The following is a 22238-nucleotide window of genomic DNA, read 5'->3' as shown; positions in this document are numbered from 1 at the left end:
ACCAGCACTGGGACACCTGTGCGTTACTCAGAGTCAGTGGAGGCAAATCCTCCAGCACAGAACAAAACCTGAAGTAGCTATGACAAACAAAAGAGTTGATTCCACACAATTGTTTTAATTGATGCATATCAATGTAGAATCTGTGAAAGTAATAGTTACGCGGATTCAATCCACCACTTACATAGGACGTCAGGTTTATGAAGCAGGTGATTTGACCACTAAGCTAGTAAATTACACTTGAAAACACTAACTCAATTCCAGAATCAATTTTCATTTTTATAATAACATAATTCATTACTGGTGAACCAGACCATACTGCAACAGACACCAATTAACTGTATAACTGAATGCACCTCAACTATCAATTACTAAAAGACGTGACCATTTTGTTTCATTTTCAGCTATGTTCTACTGTACCTGTAAGATGAAAAACAATGCCCTGCACAAGAAACATCTCTGCAGTCACTATTTAAAATACAGACGATTCTCATGATAACCATAAAATGATACCGCAAATCAACACCTACACAGTAGTGGAGAAAAACAGGACACAAAGTACGATAAAGATAGGTCCATGATGCATGCACTGCAGCTATTACAGTTTACATCTCAAGTTGAAGTGACACTGAACAGTGAAGAAATCAAGCCTGTAGCCTTAACCATAGTAAAGCAGGCAGTTAGTCAGTTATCAGAAATTTAAGTGAAAAAAAAATTACATACAGTAGGGGCCATTAAAAAGTTTACACTCTGTTTGATTTTAACAATAGTTAAAACAATAGTGAAACATTGTCGATTTCAACAAAACACTTATGTAATTTACCATAACAGTCTGTATTTGCTAATAATGATTTGAACTATTTAACTCTTACAACTGTTAAAACAATAGTTTTAACAATTTGTATTGTTAAAACAATAATTTTAACAAATCATATTGTTAAAACAATTAGTTAAAACTATATTTTTAACAATCTGTATTGTTAAACCAATCATTTTAACAAATCATATTGTTAACACAATAATTTTAACAATTCGTGACGTGTTATTTACTGCATATCTGTGGCTTTGTTAAAAAGATAGTTCCATTAAACTAATTGTTCTTTTATAACCATTCAAATGGTTTAACTACTGTTAAAACCAAACAAAGTGTAAACTTTTTAATGGCCCCTACTGTACTGTAGAAACTCACATTTGGCAATACTGCCAAATTACCATGAAGAAAAAGTGAGGCTGGTTTTTGGGTGATACTTTTCAAGGGCAGAAAGGCCCAAACCTTCATGATCCCTACTATACAGTATGTTATACAATCTTGTAAAGTTTCCAGCCTATAATGCAAGTACATGTACTTTTGAAGATGTGTATTAAATAATATATGGGTGGATAAACGCTTTCGAGACATAAAATCAAGTACAGTTTGTATGTTAACCAGCACGGGGTTTCTAAGGTTTCCAGAAACTACAGTAGTACTGTATATTCAGGCAATCAATTTTTATTGGCAAAGCTATTAAACATTCAGCATTCAGATTGAAATACTCTAAAAAGAGCACTCAACTACCTTAAAAGAACAGTCGCTCTTTAAAAGTTACTATACTTAGTTTACCTGTACCAACTCAATTAAAATTAGTATCTCAGGCTGTTAAATTTTTCTTGGGACATACTGTACTCCCAGACCCATGCCCCTAGACCCTCTAGATTTCAGTGTGCAGCAACAGAAAATTTGGAAATATGTCATCAAAATTCCTGGAGCCGCCCTTGTTAACTACTCCTGTTTGTGTCAACTCGTATCACAATAAAATTATAAACATGACGTGATATCCTGTTACACATGTACACATACAAAGAGTACAGTACAGTACAGTACCATGTATGAAATCAAAGGCACTTTGTATTTCACCAACAGTAGATATATGGTTTAGAAGATCATTGAGAAATGGCTCATGGCTGACAGTAGAAGAGTCACCAACAATAGCGAGGTGTCTGCGAGCCCTGGTAACAGCAACATTACTTCTCCGTTGTTCTGACAAAAATCCAACTTCCCCTACATCACATTATGTTACTCATTACAGCCAATCCATACACTATGTACTGTACTTACTCTACTTATCTACAGTAAGGTACAGAATATCTATCACCTTTACCACTAGTGTGAAATTCTCCAGTGTTGAGAATATTTACCAAATAATATAATAGTTTGGCAGTCCTGTCTGACAGGATTGTGATAGTTTGTGCATTATCAGTGATAACCCTCACACTGTGACAGGCTTGTAATGCTATGCTACAGCTTTAGTACTTTAAATTGGTATAATAATAAAAACACTTGTGTGACTTTGCCAGGCTGTTACAGTCCTGTCTATGATTAAGTTTGATTAGGGATCAAAGAAAAAAGTAGTAGTGAAACAAGGAAGGTTGCAGATATACTAGTGGACATTTAATCCCTACTTCAGTCTATACCAGGGTCCAGGGTTCTGCCCAGAAATTCCGGAGTGGTGGCCTAAAGTTAACATTAACTGATATGTTGTGTGTTATATTAGGGTATTTTGCACGTGTATCAGTGATACATGTACATGTATATGTAAAAATTGTACTGGTCGGATTTAAGAGGGTACTGGTCGGTTTTTAGAGGTACTGGTCATTTTGAACCACTGCCGACCAGTGTGGCAGACCCATGACTGAATTAGGGATTAAAAGTCCATACAGGTGTAGGTAAACTCCCTTGCTTCACTTTTTTTTGTTTCTTCAAACTTAAAATTTCACATTCCGTTTGTTTACTTTTCTGTGACTGGTGAATACTGCATTAGAAGAATGGTGCCAGGCTTATTGTTTTGTCTGAATGTGTGCCTCAGCTATCAATTACTGAGAATAACGAAGTGGCCATTACGCCTTGTTTTCAGCTACTGTATGTTCAATCCATTACACAACAAAGAACACTACGAGAAGGACCTCTGCTAGTCACAATGAAAAAGTTGGACAATTCCCATTACAAATGTAGGGAGGTCGAATCAACATTGTGCGCTGTCAGCAAAGATAAATGGAACATACTGTAAAAGGGGAGCAGGTAAGTCCATGAAGTATGTATGTATTGTATCTACTGCGGTATGCTAAAAGACACCTGTCAGATTGAAGCAATGTCAAACAGTGAAAAAATCAAGCCCATTGCCTTAGCTGTTATTGAGCTACGCTTGTCTGAAAGCATCAGCCAGTCAGTCAGTTAGTAGAAAATTCCACTGGAATATTTTTAAAAATGTAGCAAGCTATTGGAAGCATTTCAGGTTGTACTGAAGGCACTTTAGGACTTTGTTATACTTAGCCAGTGCCATGAAGGTATTGTGAGGCTAGTTTTAGGGTGATATTTTTGGGTATAACTAATCACTGGACTGGACTACTGGACTGGAACACTGGACTGGACCGGCATTTTTTTGGTTTTACATATTCTAAGGGTGGTTTTATTGAGTCTTGTTAGCTAAGGGCCTTCAGAAAACATGTAGCCTCCTAGCTACAGTAACTACTAAAATGATGAATATGAGGAATAGTCAGCGTAAGTCAACACTGACTTCTAGTGATCTTAGTAATAGTTAGACACTCGCAATAGGTGTCTTCTGCGCCTCGGTAATTATTGACGTCACCTCAGGTTTTTAAATCCTCGAAGACGCCTATTGTGAGTGTCTAAGTGTTTTAGACAAAGGCGTAGAAGCAGTGAGTTACTGTAGTATAGAGAGTTCCCATTGTAAACACCAAGGGTATTTCAGCGAGCAAAAGATGTGAGGTCGCGCAAGCCATGAAGCGTGAATAACTGAAGGTCTGTAAAGTCGATAAAAAGTATGTTTGAGGCATTCTAGATACGTGTGAATGGCAGCGAATGGGAATAGCAGTGCCAACATGGCTGTCTTGGTCTACAGAGCGTGCTTTAATATGGCGAAGGCCATAAACTGAATGAATGGCTTTTTTGATTAACCAGTTACCACAATGGTATATAAATCCACTGAGTTACCCACGATAACAGCATACCTGAGTGTAATTTCTTTGTAATAATCTGCTCGCAATCGCTTGGTGTTTACTGATGTGCGAAATACTAATTGTCCACAAAAGGCTAATTGCATTACTGTGGGCCACATTGTGGTTGTAAACAACTGTCGGGTGTCTTACCACTTGATACCAGGTTTCTTCGCAATTAAGAGACCCCCACACATCAAACAAAATACATACCATTGTCTAACTACTATTTACTAGAGTTGTGAAACTGGGTAAACTGGTTAATTGACCAGTTATTTTTTAAAATTCAGTTATCAATTATTTTTTCACATAACTGGTTAACCGATTCTAATATTTTCACTCAAAAATGTAATGTTTTCGGTGCTCTTCAACACTAATATTATAATTAAACTTTTGGTATGTATAATCATGCACTTGGTGACTATTGATTTGGCCATTTTACACCATCTGACATGTCAAGCCATATTACAAATTTTAAGGTGAATATACATAGCTTAAATCCTAGGTTCACTATAGAACTAGAATATTCCTAATAATTCAGTTAACTGGATAACCGGCAGTTATAGTCTACTCAGTAACCAGTTATGATATTCTGTCCAGTTTCCCAGCTCTACTATTTACTATGCTCTACAGTAAATATACTCCTTATCAATCAATCAATATGCTGAAGGGAATGTACTAGTGAAGGTTAACCAACGATAAAGTTTGGAGGGAGTGGTAAGCTTGTACAACGCTAATAAATTAATTTTGGTCACTCTATACATATAGACAAGCTAGCAATGCACATGTAAGAACTATCATGATAGCAATCATAGTGATATATGATTATAGCTATGATAGATCGGTCTAGGATGGATAGCTTACATGTGTCTCAAATGGTTTGCCACCACTTTGTTTTGTTCAAAGATATCATGGTAGGTTAATTTTTGGATAGCCATGACTGTCACATTCCCTGCAACATTCCCTGCAACAAAGCAGTAAGAAGTGTACAAGTGATGTAAAGCATAAGAAGTAGTGAAATCCATAGAAGACACAGATTTTACTTATACCATATTCATGGTAGTAGTAGGCTGCAGGTTCCCTAAAGACCCTTAGCTAGCACAATTCAATAAAACCAACCTTACCATGTGTAAAAACCAAAAAATGTAAGTCCAGTAGTACAGTCCAATATTCCAGTCCAGTGATTAGTTACACCCGATATTTTTGGCCAGAAAAGCCTATACGTACCTTCATGATCTCAAATATAATATTGGTATTGACATAGCACTCTATTCATTAAGCTATTTTCTACTCTATGCAGAGTCTATAAAAGGGGGAGGGGAACACAGAAAAAATTAAGCCAAACTTTGGGGGCTCATATTTTATGATTGCATAAGGCAATCTTGTTCAAATTCGGTATGTGGGATGCTGAAGGTGGAGGGCGTTTGCGGTATAAAAAAGATTCCAATTTGAGAAGGGAGCACGGAACTACAAATTGTATCTTCTTCCTTCCTGTAAATATACTCACGGTGTGGCATTCCTACTTTCTTGGCTGAACAACACATTACCATGTGTCTTGATACTAATAACCAATACCGTATAACAATAAATATTGATGAAACTAATATTTGGCAATTCACTATAAAATTGCAGTTGGTGAAATTTACTTCATGGTGAAATGCTCTCATTGAAAAATTGGCGGTGCACACGAGTGGTGTAAGGACGAAGCGTGCATGCTGTAGCATACAATCCTTTTTGTGCTGAAATGTTATGGATTCAGTCACTGCATGCATCAGTCTGGCAGAATCGCTTTCATGATTGAACTGGATCTACATCTGACCTGCTTTAAAAAATATCCTGATCCTTCTGCAGTCGTGGGCCATGCCCAATTATCAGGATCATTGGCTGTATGTAGGCATATGTAGAACAACACCCATTTATCAATGGCTGCACACGAATCCATGTCTGTTGCTACCTGCAAGCTTACGTGGAGCCACGCCCACTAATCGAGTACAAGTTCTGGTCTAGTCTGTAAGCCACATCCATTTTCGAGTGCTAATTTAAAGGTGCATTTAAGTAGTTCACACTTGGGTTGTCAAAACCTACTTCATTAACTGCTATCAAAAGCTTGGACCATAGATCCTATGCTTGGACCCAAGGTATGAAAAATAATATTGACAAAATTTAAATCGGCAGTTAAGTGACGAATTGCCAATTTGCCAAATTTAGTTTACCGCCAAATTTAATTGATATACAGCTGTACGGTATGAGATTATTGTGTACAGGTGTAGCTGTAATGTCAACATACAGTATATAGTCTTAAAGGTTTTATACACTGTATTTATCCAGTGATGTAAGTTTAATTTTCCCTTTACTCTACAAGTTGTATTACACAAATTTGTTTGATTTTACTTTAATTTGTACCAATTTGTAGCAGGCTAATAGCCTGTGCTGGGAAATCAATCATTCACAGCCAATAGGAGTGCAACCTCTCAATACAAGCCTGAAAATTGATTATGGGTCAGCAGCTGGTACATTTTGGCTACATTATGAACAGACAAATCCTAGAGATAGCATGGTGAATTTTAGTTATCTGACTAACCCAAGTTTATTGTTTTAGTCAATGCTTAATTGTTTAAAGAATAATTACACAGTTTACTAAAGGCCTAAATGGGTACGCTTGTTTGTAGAGTGCTTTTTGTGTAGTCAGTAATGTTGGTGTAGTCTGCTTGCAGAAGTGCTTGTAAATAAGCTACACTTGTACAGCACTATTTGTAATGAGTTAGCATAATACTTGTACAAGCTTATCCATATAGTGTTAACAAGATACTACTGTACAGTACATACACACTGCCTTAAGGGGATATGTGATATAGAGAGATTATCATAGAGAGGCCTTTAGGATTACCATTTTGTTTTAAAGTTAAAACCAACTACAAGTAAAAAGTGTGTGATCAGTATACTCTAATAGTACAGTCACTTTATTAGAGCATTCCCTGTACATAACAAGTCACTCGGTAGAGCTTTTTGAGGTTAGGATGTTTTGTATTCTATTAGGGTATGATTTTAGCCCAATGCATACATCCGGGTTAAATTGCTTTCCTATGATTAGGGTATGATTTTAACTTCATACATCTGGGTTAAATTGATTTCCCATGATTACTTTCCTATTTACTAATGACAAATGCTAAGTAAGTAACATCAAAGACACAGTGTTCACCGAATGCAACTCTCTTATACTTGTACACTGTACCTTACTACAAAGGTACAGCAAAACTCTAGTTTAAATCAGTGCAAGCCTTCATGATCCCACTATACAATACTACTGTATAACATGACTATGTAAATGTAATGCTATAATCAAAATACCTTTAAGATTAGATCTTGTCAATGATATAACAACTGCTTCTTTTTCTCTTCCCTGAAAGCCATCAACTGTCTTGACTTCTACTTTATCATATGTTGTGTGAAACCTTTGTCTTATTAATTCAACCTACAGATGCCATAACACAGTGCAGTATAATAGCATTCTAGTATTGAGATCTTACCAAATGAATAAAATTGAATGACACCTTGTTTTGTTTTTTTAAGGCAGCACCACATAGTTTGTATGTTTTTTGGTACAAATGTTGCTTCTTTGATAAGGCCCAAGCTGGTCAGCTACTTTTACTCATTTTAGTTTCTTTTCTACAGGTACAGAGTATACAGTATATACCGCACCTGTGGTTTAGATCAAAAGCGCCGCGCTGTGGTATATAACTGATATACCACGGCAACCTGTGGTATATAACTGATATACCACGCTTTGTGGCTACGCTTACCATATACATGTATGGTGTAACTTCACACATTCCGCGAAATCCTTATCTAAATGGTAAACAAGTCTCTAATAACAAGCACCTAAATCAACCAACAATTATTCACCTCAGAAACTGGAACAAGTTTCAATGAACTCCTGTCTCCTTCGTGGATAACTCACTAATCGCGACTATGTGGGCGTGGAACCGTTAAAAGTGTAAAACGTCTGATCCATCAAGAATTTCTATTGATTTCTATCTCCAGGAGGTGCTGTTTCACTATAACTTACAATCTATAATTGTTTTCATCTACTGGGGTGTAGAATATAACAGTTATAACACGATTACTCGGGATATGACTAAATATACGCACTCTCACTCGAGCGCTGCGCGCTGAGCGCTCTCGTGAATCGTGCATATATTTTAGTCATATCCCTCGTAAACGTGTTATTATATAGTTATACAACGGGCATCAGTGCTCTGCCTGATATAAACACATGAGCCTGAGGGCCGTCAGGCCCAAAGGCAAGTGCGTTTATACAGGCAGAGAACGAGTGCATGTTGTATAACTTTTATGTACCACCCACCTAATAGGTGAGGAGAGTCTCACAAGACAGCTGTAACACTTATAAAGGCCAGGTTTCTAACATCGATTGTGGGTAACCAAGCCAAACGTTGCAATGACGTTCCCTCTGCAGTACTGCAGCCACCTGAGATATCGAAAGCTAGTACGCTATGGGTTATAATATCACCAACCCAGGCCTTAATTTAAGTTTTTAGCTGCTTAGGACAAAAGTTCCCTTATGTTAGCAATTGTAAGGACATTAGACCAAATTGTACAGACATATATGGGTAAACATAAAAGGGGTGGTTTCATGGAACATGTGTAGCTAGGGCATGCTCCTCCAAGAAATTATTGAGGAGCATTAATCACCAGTTTGAATATGGAAGCAAACAATCAACTGTAAAGGAGAAAAATACAGGCACAGCTATCATATGTCACCATTAACTGTATCTGAGACTGAGATCACATTTAAATGGAAAATCGTGGTAGTACTTTTATGTTACTAGGTACAAAGAAGTGGAGTGCAGCACATGCAAGTATCTGCATATGTTATTGTACAATACATTATTTCAATATTGTATTTTAATATTATGCTGTCATGATCTTTAAATAAAATAATATATAAAATGACAGACCGGTTAACAATTAAACTAAAAGTGGTACAAAGTGAAACAATCAACATGTCCACACCCATAATGACATTATACTAGTGACTCTAACCACTGGTCCCAGTCTTCCAATTCAACTGAGGTTCTTCATCCTCATCAGACTCAGAGTCAACTATAGTAATACTGGATGATTGTCTGGAACTACAAGTGGGGCTGTTGTACGAGTAGGTCTTCGAGTTCTGTCTTGCCACCACAACTGCACTGCACTTTCTGCATCCCACTGGCTAAGAGGGGGACTTTCTAGACGAATACGCAACAATTCATCAAGCCTTTTTCACTGAGAGAACATCTCTTGTCGGTTTTCAATATTTTCATCTGTGAAAAACACCTTTCTAAATGTCCGTTAGATACTGGTATAGTAAATAACATTTCAATTAGGGAGAGGATATTATTCCACCGAACACAATCACTGTTATTGAACAACTTCCACCATACTTTCCTGTAGTTCTCTGTCAAATTAATGTACATCCTTCCATAGTCAACCATGTCATCCCACTCCTGTTGTAAGAGACTACAGTCAACTTTTGCATTTTCCAATGGTACTGAAAACCTTCTAGTGAAGTGAGCCAAAGCATCATATCCAAAAGAGGCATCATCAGTCTTTTCCCATCCATGGGTAGCAAGAAGTTTTATGGTGTGTGTAAACAATTCGACATTCTGGCATTTAAATCTATTTTTTAAACATTTTAAAATAGAGTCAACATATTGACCAAAATTGTTTTTTAAAAACCTTATGCCCTCTGTGTGGTTGGTAAGTTCTACACCAAGAAATATTGCTTTACCATCATCTTCACACAGTCGAAGTAACACTTTTTCGACTGATAGGAGCTTTTCAAATGTATACGTTTTCAGTTTTTAGAAACCTTCGATAGCTCTAACAATACACAACTCATTGTTTTGTAACACTTCACACAAAATTGTAGGTGATTTTAAAATATCATGGAACATGGCACACCCTATTAAAATTTTCCTATTCTTCTACCGCAGAATATATCCCTTCAATTTCTGCCTGTCTACAGCCTTTGTTGTCTTGTCCTGGCTTAATACTGTCAAGTGGTTTAAGTATGCTCCATATCTTTCAATAAAACGGTTGAGTGCTGAAACTTTGTGAGCTATAAATCTAGTCCCACAAGCTCGCAGTGGACGATTTCCACCCTCAGTCGCAAACTTTCATTCCTCAAAACAAGCTTTCATCTCTGTAATTACATCATCAAGTTCTCTACACTTTTTAGGCGATTTTATATACAAATAATAAATTTGCATTAGCATTACATCAATTTCGTGGAACAGTGTAGCTTTCAAGGCATCTTTTAATGCTAGCTCTAGCCTATGAGCAATGCACCAGGTGGTAATAAGCCAAGGTCTTTCAATTTCAAGCTTTCCTCTTAATCCTTCGTCACCAATATTAACATTTACACCATCACATCCAAATCCTATCAATTTCTCTGGTTGCTCAAGACCCATGTATGCCAGAGCTCTGCTTACACACTCAGCTAGGCCAATAGCAGTTGTACTTTTAGGCTGTCGAACACACAAAAATTGTTTCTTACATGAACAGTCCCATCACTGCCAGGTAAGTACATAAAAACATTTCTTCTTCAACATTCCCAGTGTCAGTGCTGCCATCCATGTGTATACTAAAAAACTTGTGACTTTGTAGAGCCTTGCAAAAACTTAACCGCAAATCCTCAGCGATAAAATCAACAAATGTAGAACAGGCCATGTTTGTTTTATAACCTTCACCTAAATTAACTCCTTGTCTCTCAAGTAAATCACAAAGCGTAGGCATCTTCGCAAAAGCAATCCCTTCCCTAGCAATAGTAAACGCAACTTGAAATTTTTTAATCATTTTCTCCTCGAGAGACTTGTCCATTGTATTCAGAGCTCTGACAATCGGGGCAGATTCCATAACACTAGACCTAGCCATCTTTTCGCAGTACAAAGACATAGCCTTAGTATGTTTGTTGGTCTTGGAGTGATCTTTGAAGTTCGAACATCGAAGGTTAGTGGCTCCTATAATAAAAGCGGCACTATACTGTAGTTTCTCATTCCTCTTAGCCTATCGTCAAATTCTTGGCACACTGAGCAACACAAAATCGTCACGTGGTTGACATCATTTTCACACCTGTTAAATTTCAGCCATGTCTTCGTCTGCATAGACTTACTGTATCATTTTCCCTTATCCATTTCTGAACGGTAGATACTGAAAGCACTCGTTTCTCTGAAGGCATAGAACTACTTGTACTTGTAGCATCTCTAGTTCTTTTCCGTGCGGACATTGTTTGTCCTTACATATACGGAATTATGCAGACATTTAAAGTTTTGTCCGGAAATTATCCGTTGACCGCACGCTATTTTAAGCCCTGCTAACCTGCATAGGCTGTTCGACTCTCATCATGTAGTGATCAGCATGCCAGCGTGATCACTCAATCGCCATATAGACTAAGCGCCAGACTAATCACCATAATGATTCTCTCGAGCGAAAAAAAGAAACTAAATAGATGGTTTAAGTAAACAAAACCTAACTACTAAACGATACTAGTTTAATTCTTACTATTCACACTGGCTAAACTCGAATCTGGTGGCATGACAAAACTGGTTACCACAATCGAACGTAAAGGTGAGTATTATTTAGAATATATTAGTTTTATTGAGTCATTGTCGAAGTGAACTACAGTTTAATCTGGGCTAAGACGGCAACAGACTAGTAAGGTGTATAAGTACGTTTATATATATGTAGACTAGAGTTGTGGCCACCACGTTGGCTTTTTCGATCGCCATTGGCTGCTCGGTAAACATTATACATATTGGTGACGTTATGGTCCACAATCGATATTTACATGTTAGGCTATAAAAGAATTCGAGTGATCTGTGAAGTGTCTTTCCACCTACAGTATTAGGCGAGGAGTCGTAGTGGTCTTGGCCACCGGCACTTGTGCTATGGTGCACAAAACCACAGCCAGAGCAATATTTGTATATTGCACTGCGGTCGGTGCATTATAACTTATAATGCACTCGTTGCGGTCTACAAAACCGCAACCAGTACGCTATAAGTTATAATGCATTTGCTGCGGTCTGCAGCAGTGCAATATACAAATTATTACACTGGCGGTGCCTTTGAACTGCCCACGCAGAGTGGTACATACTGTATCTCGTTAACTTGAGACATTTAGTCTAGTATTGGGCGATATATTGATATTATATTGTATCGTTAGATTTTCGCTGATATCGAAAAGTATCAATATATTTCTCAGAATTCGATACGATATATCACGTGATCTGAATTAATTTTAAAATATGTAGTTAGCTTAATTGTAGCTTTCTATTACCCTCAGCAATTTTCAAATCACTGTATGTGGGCAGGAAATCCCCATTGTGTACAGTCATAGCTACCTACTATCAAATTATGTAAGAAAACTAGCAATTTACACGTGCAAATTAATGTTACAATATCGTATCGAAAAGTATCAATATCGGTCAATTTTAGTCTATATCGTATCATTCTGAAAATCCTTGTATCGCCCATCACTAGAGACATTGCATACCTAATAGGAGTGCACACAATATCCAAAAATCATCAGATTTCTTTGATGTAATACTGTCATCCTCTTCTATTATATAGGGAATCAAGCAAGCTGTGATTGTGGGATTGAGTTTTAATACATCAACAGTAGTTTGTTTTTTACTTTTGTAAATGTAACAATTAAAGTAACATTATTAACACTAGTCTCTTAAAATTGCTATATTAACAAAAATAAAATCAAACTACTCTTTGATATATTAAAATCTAATCCAAAACAGCCAAGCTGTAAAAAAAGTGTGCGGCCCTCAGAAAGGCTATGGTGAAAAAAGATGTGAAATCCAAGGTGGCGGCCAAGAAATGGCTGTGATGGTAGGTTAATGGTAAAAATTTTAATAACGACAATTCAGGTGAATTTTTGTGCCGCTTCACAAAATTTACCTAAATTGTCATTATTAAAATTTTTACCATTAACCTACCATCACAGCCATTTCTTGGCTGCCACCTTGGATTTCACATCTTTTTTCACCATAGCCTTTCTGAGGGCCGCACACTTTTTTTACAGCTTGGCTGTTTTGGATTAGATTTCATTTCTTTTTGTATTTGTATACCCCAAAGCCGGCCTATGGCCAGCTTTGGGACTTTTTTAACCTATGTTTTTTTCTTTACTACAGGAAGAAGAAAAGATGAAGTAGATGTACTTTAAATATTTTACCAGTAAATGTACAAATTATATATACTGTATAATACATATGTGACCGGATTTGCGAAAAGGGGTCTTCCACACACATCCAATTTGCCAACTTTGACAATTGATAACTTCAGATTGGAAAGAGCTATTGCCTTGAATTTTGGGCAGTGGTGAGCACCACTATAGCTGAATACATGGTGAAATTTTCAGGTTAATATGTTACTTGAACACTGAGTTATGGTCTCCAACGTTTACGAAATTGGATGTGTGTGGAAGACCCCTTTTCGCAAATCCGGTCACATATATTGATTACAGAAATCTCCATGGTGGTTTCTTTGTAACTGAACACTCTACAAGGTGACTTCTTCTAATTGCTCTCTCTACACCGTGAATTGTTTGTAGCTGAACGATCTACAAGGTAACTTCTTCTAGCTGATCTCTCTACAGGGTGGTGTATTTGTAGCTGAATTCTGTATAGGTGATTTGTTTGCAGCTGAGCTCTTTACAGAATGGTTTCTTTGTAGCTGAACTCTCTAAAAGGTAACTTCTTCTAACTGATCTTTCTACAGGGCAATTTGTTTCTGGCAGAATTTTCTACAGGGTGATTTCTTTGCAGCTGAACTCTCTACATGGTGGTTTCTTTGTAGCTGAACTCTCTACAAGGTAATTTCTTCTAGCTGATCTCTCTACAGGGAGATTTGTTTGTAGCTGAACTATCTACAAGGTAACTTCTTATAGCTGATCTCTCTACAGGGTGATTTGTTCATAGTTGAATTCTGTACAGGTGATTTGTTTGCAGCTGAGCTGTTTACAAAATGGTTTCTTTGTAGCTGAACTTTCTCCAAGGTAACTTCTTCTAACTGATCTTTCTACAGGGTGATTTGATTGTAGCTGAACTATCTACAAGGTAATTTCTTCTAGCTGATCTCTCTACAGGGTGATTTGTTTGTAGCTGAATTCTGTACAAGTGATTTGTTTGCAGCTGAGCTCTTTACAGAATGGTTTCTTTGTAGCTGAACTCTCTACAGGGTGATTTGTTTGTAGCTGAAATCCCTACAAGGTAACTTCTTCTAGCTGATCTCTCTACAGGGAGATTTGTTTGTAGCTTAACTCTCTACAGGTGATTTGTTTGTAGCTGAACTCTCTACATGGTGGTTTCGTTGTAGCTGAACTCTCTACATGGTAACTTCTTCTAGCTGATCTTTTTACACTGCATATTTGTTTGTAGCTGAGTTCTCTACAGGGTGATTTGTTTGCAGCTGAACTCTCTACATGGGAGTTTCATTGTAGCTGAACTCTCTACAATGTGACTTCTTCTAGCTGAACTCTCTACAGGGTGACTTGTAGCTGAACTCTCTATAGGTGATTTGTTTGCAGCTGAACTCTCTACATGGTGGTTTCTTTGTAGCTGAACTCTCTACAAGGTAACTTCTTCTAGCCGATCTTTCTACAAGGTGATTGAGTTTTTTGCAGCTGAACTCTTTACATGGTGGTTGCTTTGTAGCTGAACTCTCTAAAAGGTGACTTCTTCTAGCTGAACTCTCTACAGGATGATTTGTTTGCAGCTGAACTCTCTACGTGGTAGTTTCTTTGTAGCTGAACTCTCTACAATGTGACTTCTTCTAGCTGAACTCTCTACAGGGTGACTTGTTTTTAGCTGATCTCTCTACAGGGTGACTTGTTTCTAGCTGAACTCTCTACAGGTGATTTGTTTGCAGCTGAACTCTCTACATGGTGGTTTCTTTGTAGCTGAACTCTCTACAAGGTAACTTCTTCTAGCTGATCTTTCTACAGGGTGATTTGTTTGTAGCTGAATTCTCTACAGGGTGATTTATTTGCAACTTAACTCTCTACAAGGTGACTTCTTCTAGCTGAACTCTCAACAGAGTGATTGATTTTCTTTGCAGCTGAACTCTCTACATGGTGGTTTCTTTGTAACTGAACTCTCTACAGGATGATTTGTTTGTAGCTGAACTCTCTACAGGGTGATTTGTTTGTAGCTGAACTCTCTACAGGGTGATCTGTTCATAGCTGAACTCCCTATAAGGTAACTTCTTCTAGCTAATCTTTCTACAGGGCGATTTGTTTGTAGCTGAGTTCTCTACAGGGTGATTTGTTTGCAGCTGAACTCTACATGGTAGTTTCTTTGTAGCTCTACAATGTGACTTCTTCTAGCTGAACTCTCTACAAGGTGACTTGTTTCTAGCTGATCTCTCTACAGGGTGACTTGTTTCTAGCTGAACTCTCTACAGGTGATTTGTTTGCAGCTGAACTCTCTACATGGTTTATTTCTTTGTAACTGAACTCCCTGCAAGGTGACTTCTTCTAGCTGATCTCTCTACAGGGAGTTTTGTTTGTAGCTTAACTCTCTACAGGTGATTTGTTTGCAGCTGAACTCTCTACATGATGGTTTCTTTGTAGCTGAACTCTCTACAAGGTAATTTCTTCTAGCTGATCTCTCTACAGGCCGATTTGTTTGTAGCTGAACTCTCTACATGATGGTTTCTTTGTAGCTGAACTCTCTACAAGGTGATTTCTTCTATAGCTGATCTCTCTACAGGGTGATTTGTTTGTAGTTGAACTCTCTACATGATAGTTTCTTTGTAGCTGAACTCTCTACAAGGTGATTTATTATTATTAACACTTTACAGTGACCAGCACTGAAGGTCTACAACAACATGTGCTGCAGCCTTAGGATTACCTAACCTAGTTTCAAGGACTTAGACTTAATGACTTATACAGTAGCTGGAAAGGTGTAACAGAAAATTTCTTCTATAGCTGATCTTTCTACAGGGTGATTTGTTTGTACCTGAATTATCTACATGATGATTTCTTTGTAGCTGAACTCTCTACAAGGTAACTTCTTCTAGCTGATCTCTCTACAGGACAATTTGTTTGTACCTGAACTCTCACATGATTGTTTCTTTGTAGCTGAACTCTCTACAAGGTAATTTCTTCTAGCTGATCTCTCTACAGGCCGATTTGTTTGTAGCTGAACTCTCTACATGATGGTTTCTTTGTAGCTGAACTCTCTACAAGGTGATTTCTTCTATAGCTGATCTCTCTACAGGGTGATTTGTTTGTAGTTGAACTCTCTACATGATAGTTTCTTTGTAGCTGAACTCTCTACAAGGTGATTTCTTCTATAGCTGATCTTTCTACAGGGTGATTTGTTTGTACCTGAACTATCTACATGATGGTTTCTTTGTAGCTGAACTCTCTACAAGGCAACTTCTTCTAGCTGATCTCTCTACAGGACAATTTGTTTGTACCTGAACTCTCACATGATTGTTTCTTTGAAGCTGAACTCTCTACAAGATGATTTCTTCTAGCTGATCTTTCTACAGGGTGATTTGTTTGTAGCAGAACTCTCTACAAGGAAACTTCTTCTAGCTGATCTCTCTACAGGGAGATTTGTTTGTAGCTGAACTCTCTATACATGATTTGTTTGCGGCTGAATTCTCTACATGATGGTTTCTTTGTAGTTGAACTCTCTACAAGGTAACTTCTTCTAACTGATCTCTCTACAGGGTGATTTGTCTGTAGCTGAACTCTCTACAAGGAAACCTCTTTTAACTGAGCTCTGTACAGGGTGAATTATTTGTAGCTGAACTATCTACAAGGTAACTTCTTCTAGCTGATCTCTCTACAGGATGATTTGTTTGTAGCTGAACAATCTACAAGGTAACTTCTTCTAGCTGATCTCTCTACAGGGTGGTTTGTTTGTAGCTGAATCCTGTATAGGTGATTTGTTTGCAGCTGAGCTCTTTACACAATGGTTTCTTTGTAGCTGAACTCTCTACAAGGTAACTTCTTCTAGCTGATGTATCTACAGGGTCACTAGTTTGTAGCTGAATTCTCTACATGGTGGTTTCTTTGTAACTGAACTATCTATAAGGTGACATCTTCTAGCTGATCTTTCAACAGGGTGATTTGTTTGTAACTGAACTCTCTACAAGAAAACTTCTTCTAACTGATGTCTGAACAGGGTGAATTGTTTGTAGCTGAACTCTCTACAGGGTGATTTGTTTGTAGCTGATCTCTATACAGGTTACTTATTTCTAACTGATCTCTTGAATTCTGTTCAGGGTGACTGCTCTATTAGGATGACTGCTCTATTAGAGTATCTCGATCTCGTACTTGCTACACCAAGTTGGATTTCGTGTTATAACTCCGTGGCTTTAAGTCTGATTCTTCTACACCATTGAAGAGCCTTTCTAAGATGATAACTCCATCTGTACAGCGATTTTCAAAGCATTACCCCAAGTGGTTTATCTGGTAGGCGTGGCAAGCATAATAATAATAATAATAATAATAAAAAAAAATTAGCTAATCTTGATTGCATAATTGTTACACACTGTTGATTTTTTCGCTGTATCTTCCTGGTTTTTAGCTCGATTTCTTTCAAACCACAAAAGGTTTGAGGTTCAATAGTTAACCTATTCACCCACCGATTTTCAGCTTCTTCCCATACGCGGTTTACCCTGTAGGCGTGACAACATATTGGTGTTATTTTTCGTGCATAATCGCTCATAACTCTTTGCCTGTTTATGGTATTCCAGCCAAAGTTGGTACAGAGATGCGCCTTTATACCCCCCTTCTGTGTGCCAAATTTCAAGGCAATCGGATAACGCGTTCGCGTTTTATAGCAGTTTTTGTAAGTGTGCGAAAAGAGGAAGAAAAATAAGAAGAAAAAAAAAACGAAGAAACTAAGCCAATTTTTGAAGTCGCATATCTCAGGAATTCCTGAAGCGATTTCGCTCAAATTTGGAATGTGGAGTGCTGAAGGTGGAGGGAATGTACACAGCAAAATTTGTCTTGTTTCATCAAGGCAGCACAGAGCTACGGAGGTGCGAAAATTGCGTTTTCTTTCTTCCTGTCAATATACTCACGGGGTTGCGCGCTGGCTTCTTGGGCCGCACGACACACTACCGTGTGTCTTGATTTAATCCCACAATCACAGTTTGTTTGGCAAAATTCAATCCCACAATCTCAGCTTACTTGGTTCCCTATATAAGAGAAGGGTATAGTAACTAAAAACTTTGCCAATTAGGCGGGTCTACATGCTAAAGTAGAACATATTAGTTACAGCCACTCGTGCTTTGACTGTACAGACACTCGAGACTGCGGCCTCGTGCTTATGCGTACCGCATAGTGGGTTATTTTCTAAACAGAAAACTTTGGACAAGAAGCAAAATCTGAATTTCAAAGGATTTTAATTTTGAAGAGTGCATATTTCGAAGTCCGGATGGATTTCAAATAAACGAAAATCCGGGTCACAAAATGTGAATGTTTGCCAAAAACTGACTTACTGATGGAATAATCCCCATCTCTGTGCACTGGAAGAAGACTAAGGGAGTCTCGAGTGGAATAAATTCACTGGCTCAATCGTGCTCGATTATATAGCTAGCTATCTACCATAGATTCTAGAGCAGACAGCATCAATTCCCATTCCGGATCACCTGTTTTCTGGTTATTGGCACAGTAATGATACAGTTTACCCATTATCATCAGTAATACTGAGCTAAAACTCGAGGAATACACAAACAAATTGCCAAAAGTTGGATCGTTGCTTTCACTTGTGGGAATTTCTTTTCGGTTGCGAAGAACAACCGGACGTGGGAATTTATTTTCGAACAGAAGGGCCTCTTTGAAATATCCGAAAATAAAAAATTTCGAAAATCACCAACTATACGGTATATATCAGGCAAAACACTCGTGCCCGTGGTATAACTATTACCAAGAGTTCATAATATATATATACTGAGGAGAGTATCCTACTCTCATATATCCCTGTAGAAGGGCGTATCGTGAAGCTATGACGTAACAACAAGATGTTGTGGTTTGTGACATACAAGCAGCCGTAAAAGTGCAAGAATCGTTAGCACCGTTTCACACTCGCGATGCTCAGTATACCCGTATTCGCGAATGGCCTAGCAAGAAACGCCTACGAAGCGGTCTTAACCCATGAAGGAACGATTGTAGTTCGGTGAGAAACGCTTAGAGCTGGAGTTAATTTGGTTGCTAGCGACATTGTTAGGCACGCGTTCAATCGATACTATGTTCAACTAATGACATCATTAATTATACAAAGAAAAACAGGCGAACTCAGAAGTGTTACAACATAACTTCACGATACGCCCTTCTACAGGGGTATATGAGAGTAGGATACTCTCCTCAGTATATACAGTATATTATGAACTCTTGCTATTACTTAACCTATATTTATGCAATGGTTATACAAATATATTAAAAATCCAGCTGTATAATGGCTATAATTATGCAAATGCACAGTGACAACACACATACTGTACCTGAAGATTATAAGGGGCAATGACTGCAATTTCACTAGGATCAACTTTTGCATCGATCAGACACTTAACATAATGAAACACCAAGTCTGCTTCACCTACAGAGGGTATATGGCAAATTGAACATATTCACAAAACACAGACCAATATACACCAGTATCTACAATTGCCAGGGTTCATTGGGATTAAGGTAATGAGGTATCGCTGAATTTACACACATTTAGTAAATACAATTTATCTACTGTAGTTACCATCAAGAATACAATGTACAGAATAGCTAAACAATGAATTTGCCAAATATGTACTATAGTATAATTATACTGTATACAGTAGTTAAACAACTATAAGAATGAATGTTGACCTTGTAGTGCTTTATAAGCAACAGATAATGCACATACCTTCATTGCCCTTAGATTCACTGTCTCCTGTCTCTAATTCATAAAGATCACAACCACAGGTGTCAATGAACAATAGAGGGATAGTAGTGTTAGGTGAATCATCACAGTGGGATAAATCACTGAAACAAGAAACAATTCAGTACGCTAATCCTCACAAGTGACAACTATGAGCAATATGTTACTGCAGAGCCACCTTTTAAAAGCCCCCCCAAAAAAACTCTAAAAGAAGAAGAAACGTTTCCAAGCTACAACTGTAGTTTACTCAATTTTTTTTCCTAATATAGAAGACCATTTAAAATTCTCAACATATACATTGTACAGTGATCACGAAATCAACCAAACTATGTACCACATACTGTACCTTAGTAAATGTTTTGATACAACATCTGCGGCTACCAGACCATTATTATAGAAATACTTTGATGGGCACTCCATTATCACAACGTTCATTCTAAAACAAAAGAATACAGTCATGTAATGTAATAAATATACATACGTACCTGTACTGTACTTGTAGCATGTAAGTTATTTCATTGCCATAAAGTTTGTAAAGCCTCTCCATCAGGCTAACACCTAAACCATCTTTAGCTGCCCTGAAATAGAAAATGCACCACAGTGTATTATAATTTCAGTACATTCATTACCACAAAATTTGTTAACGTTTGTTCAATCGCGCCAAGCTGCAAAATATTTCACAACTTTTTCACCCAGGCCGAACTTTTTTCATTGCTTGGCTGTATACTTTCTTTTTAACTTTTTTCCCTTTACTACAGAAATCGTCGATGACTATGTGGCTATATGTATTTACGAAGATCTCGAATTTTGAAGGCACATGTACATGTATCCCAATGATAGCTAGGCAGATTTGCCTCATGTTAGGAATGGGAGATGTCCTACCCTGAGGAAGTTTCCACAACAGAAATGATTAATTACTGTCCAAGCACTATCAAGCTTACTTTTACCATTACCTGAGACACATTGGGGTTTGGAAAACTGAGGGTCCACTGTACTTCAATAGAGCACACATTTTTTTCTGAGCATTTCAATACGACGCATACAGAATGTTCTAGAATAGATCTATGAGTTATTATTCTAAACCAGAACCTTCATTTGAAATTAAGTGAGGTGAGGGCAACTGATGTGGAGGAGTGGTAAAGGGCTCAGGTATATAGTAGGTGGGACGTCCCTGGTTCAAAACCTTGAGAAATTTTTTCAGACATTTTTTGCACACGCTTTTTATTTCTCAGTGACTGTTCTATTAGAGCATCTTGATCACACTTTTTTACATGCTTGCTTTTAGCTTAGCTAATACTCTCAGCCTAGTGCTTTCAAGCCACAAAATGTTTGCACTACGATAGTAAATCCAATCGAACTAAGAACAATGGAATTATGAGCAATTTGTTGCCACACCTACAGGGTAATCTGCTTGGTGGATCAACTTGAAATTTGGCCTGTACATGGTATGAAAATTGGGCTGTAAATGTGCTGCATTATGCTCTTACACTGCCCCCCAAATTTGTAGTCAATCGACTAAAGCATGCCTGAGCATTCCACATAAGCATTGTGAGCTAATGTAATGTGGTCTGTAAACTGAAAATTGTGAGTATTATGATCAAAATAGTAAATTGTGATCATAATTATACTGTATGTAAATGAACATACTCATTGGAGATTATGGTTGGGGGAAGTTGTTTGTGATCTCCAGCCAAAACACACTTGTTAGCCAGCAATAAAGGAATCCAACAACTAACTTCTAATGCTTGAGCACATTCATCAATGACTACTAAAGAGAAATGCCCCTGTGGCAAACATCTACAAGAAGGATATGCATCTAATAGCCATGTACATACTCCCTGTAAATATGATATACTGTACATGATTGTACTGTATACAAATATCCAGGTTGAAGTTATTTGAACAATAAAATATGTTATATTTCAGTAATTCCACTATTGAGCTAATACCTCTTTGACAAGGATTAAAGGGTTTTATTGAGCATGGCAATCAACTGAGATTCTATAAGACATCTAGCCTCAAACCACATAAATAATGTACATTATATTTTGAACATAACTTTGTAAATATTAACATGAAAATGAACATATACACTGTAGATACAGTCACCAAACTAAAACGTTATTAATTAATTAATTAATTGTCACTATAACTCACCCAATGGGTCCATCCAATGATGCTCCTACATTAGTGGACAATACCACATCAGCTGAGGTCAAAACATCTTTAACAGCTTTCTAGAACAATAGTAAGATACTTAAACTCCCATAAAGTACAATGTACTACTAATACATACATCAAAAATAC

General features: G+C 37.5%; 1 protein-coding gene across 2 annotated transcripts in view; it reads right to left on the bottom strand.

Annotated features, from left to right (window-relative positions):
* Positions 1–22238, bottom strand: part of LOC136264558 (DNA-binding protein SMUBP-2-like) — a 42553-nt gene that overhangs the window by 9392 nt on the left and 10923 nt on the right. Inside the window, exons 6-13 of one of the 2 annotated variants that reach the window (XM_066059325.1) lie at positions 22089–22168; positions 21579–21728; positions 20417–20509; positions 20278–20367; positions 19917–20035; positions 19522–19616; positions 7336–7459; positions 1859–2035 (exon numbers count right to left, since the gene is read on the bottom strand). In XM_066059325.1, coding sequence (XP_065915397.1) covers positions 1859–2035; positions 7336–7459; positions 19522–19616; positions 19917–20035; positions 20278–20367; positions 20417–20509; positions 21579–21728; positions 22089–22168 — 928 coding nt within the window. The remainder of the gene's footprint in view (positions 1–1858; positions 2036–7335; positions 7460–19521; positions 19617–19916; positions 20036–20277; positions 20368–20416; positions 20510–21578; positions 21729–22088; positions 22169–22238) is intronic. The other variant, XM_066059326.1, reaches the window with a different exon arrangement.

This window comes from Dysidea avara, chromosome 8 (assembly GCF_963678975.1).
Source record: "Dysidea avara chromosome 8, odDysAvar1.4, whole genome shotgun sequence".
Classification (NCBI taxonomy): domain Eukaryota; kingdom Metazoa; phylum Porifera; class Demospongiae; order Dictyoceratida; family Dysideidae; genus Dysidea; species Dysidea avara.
Note: the sequence above shows the minus strand (reverse complement) of the source record. Positions and strands in the feature narration are given on the sequence as shown.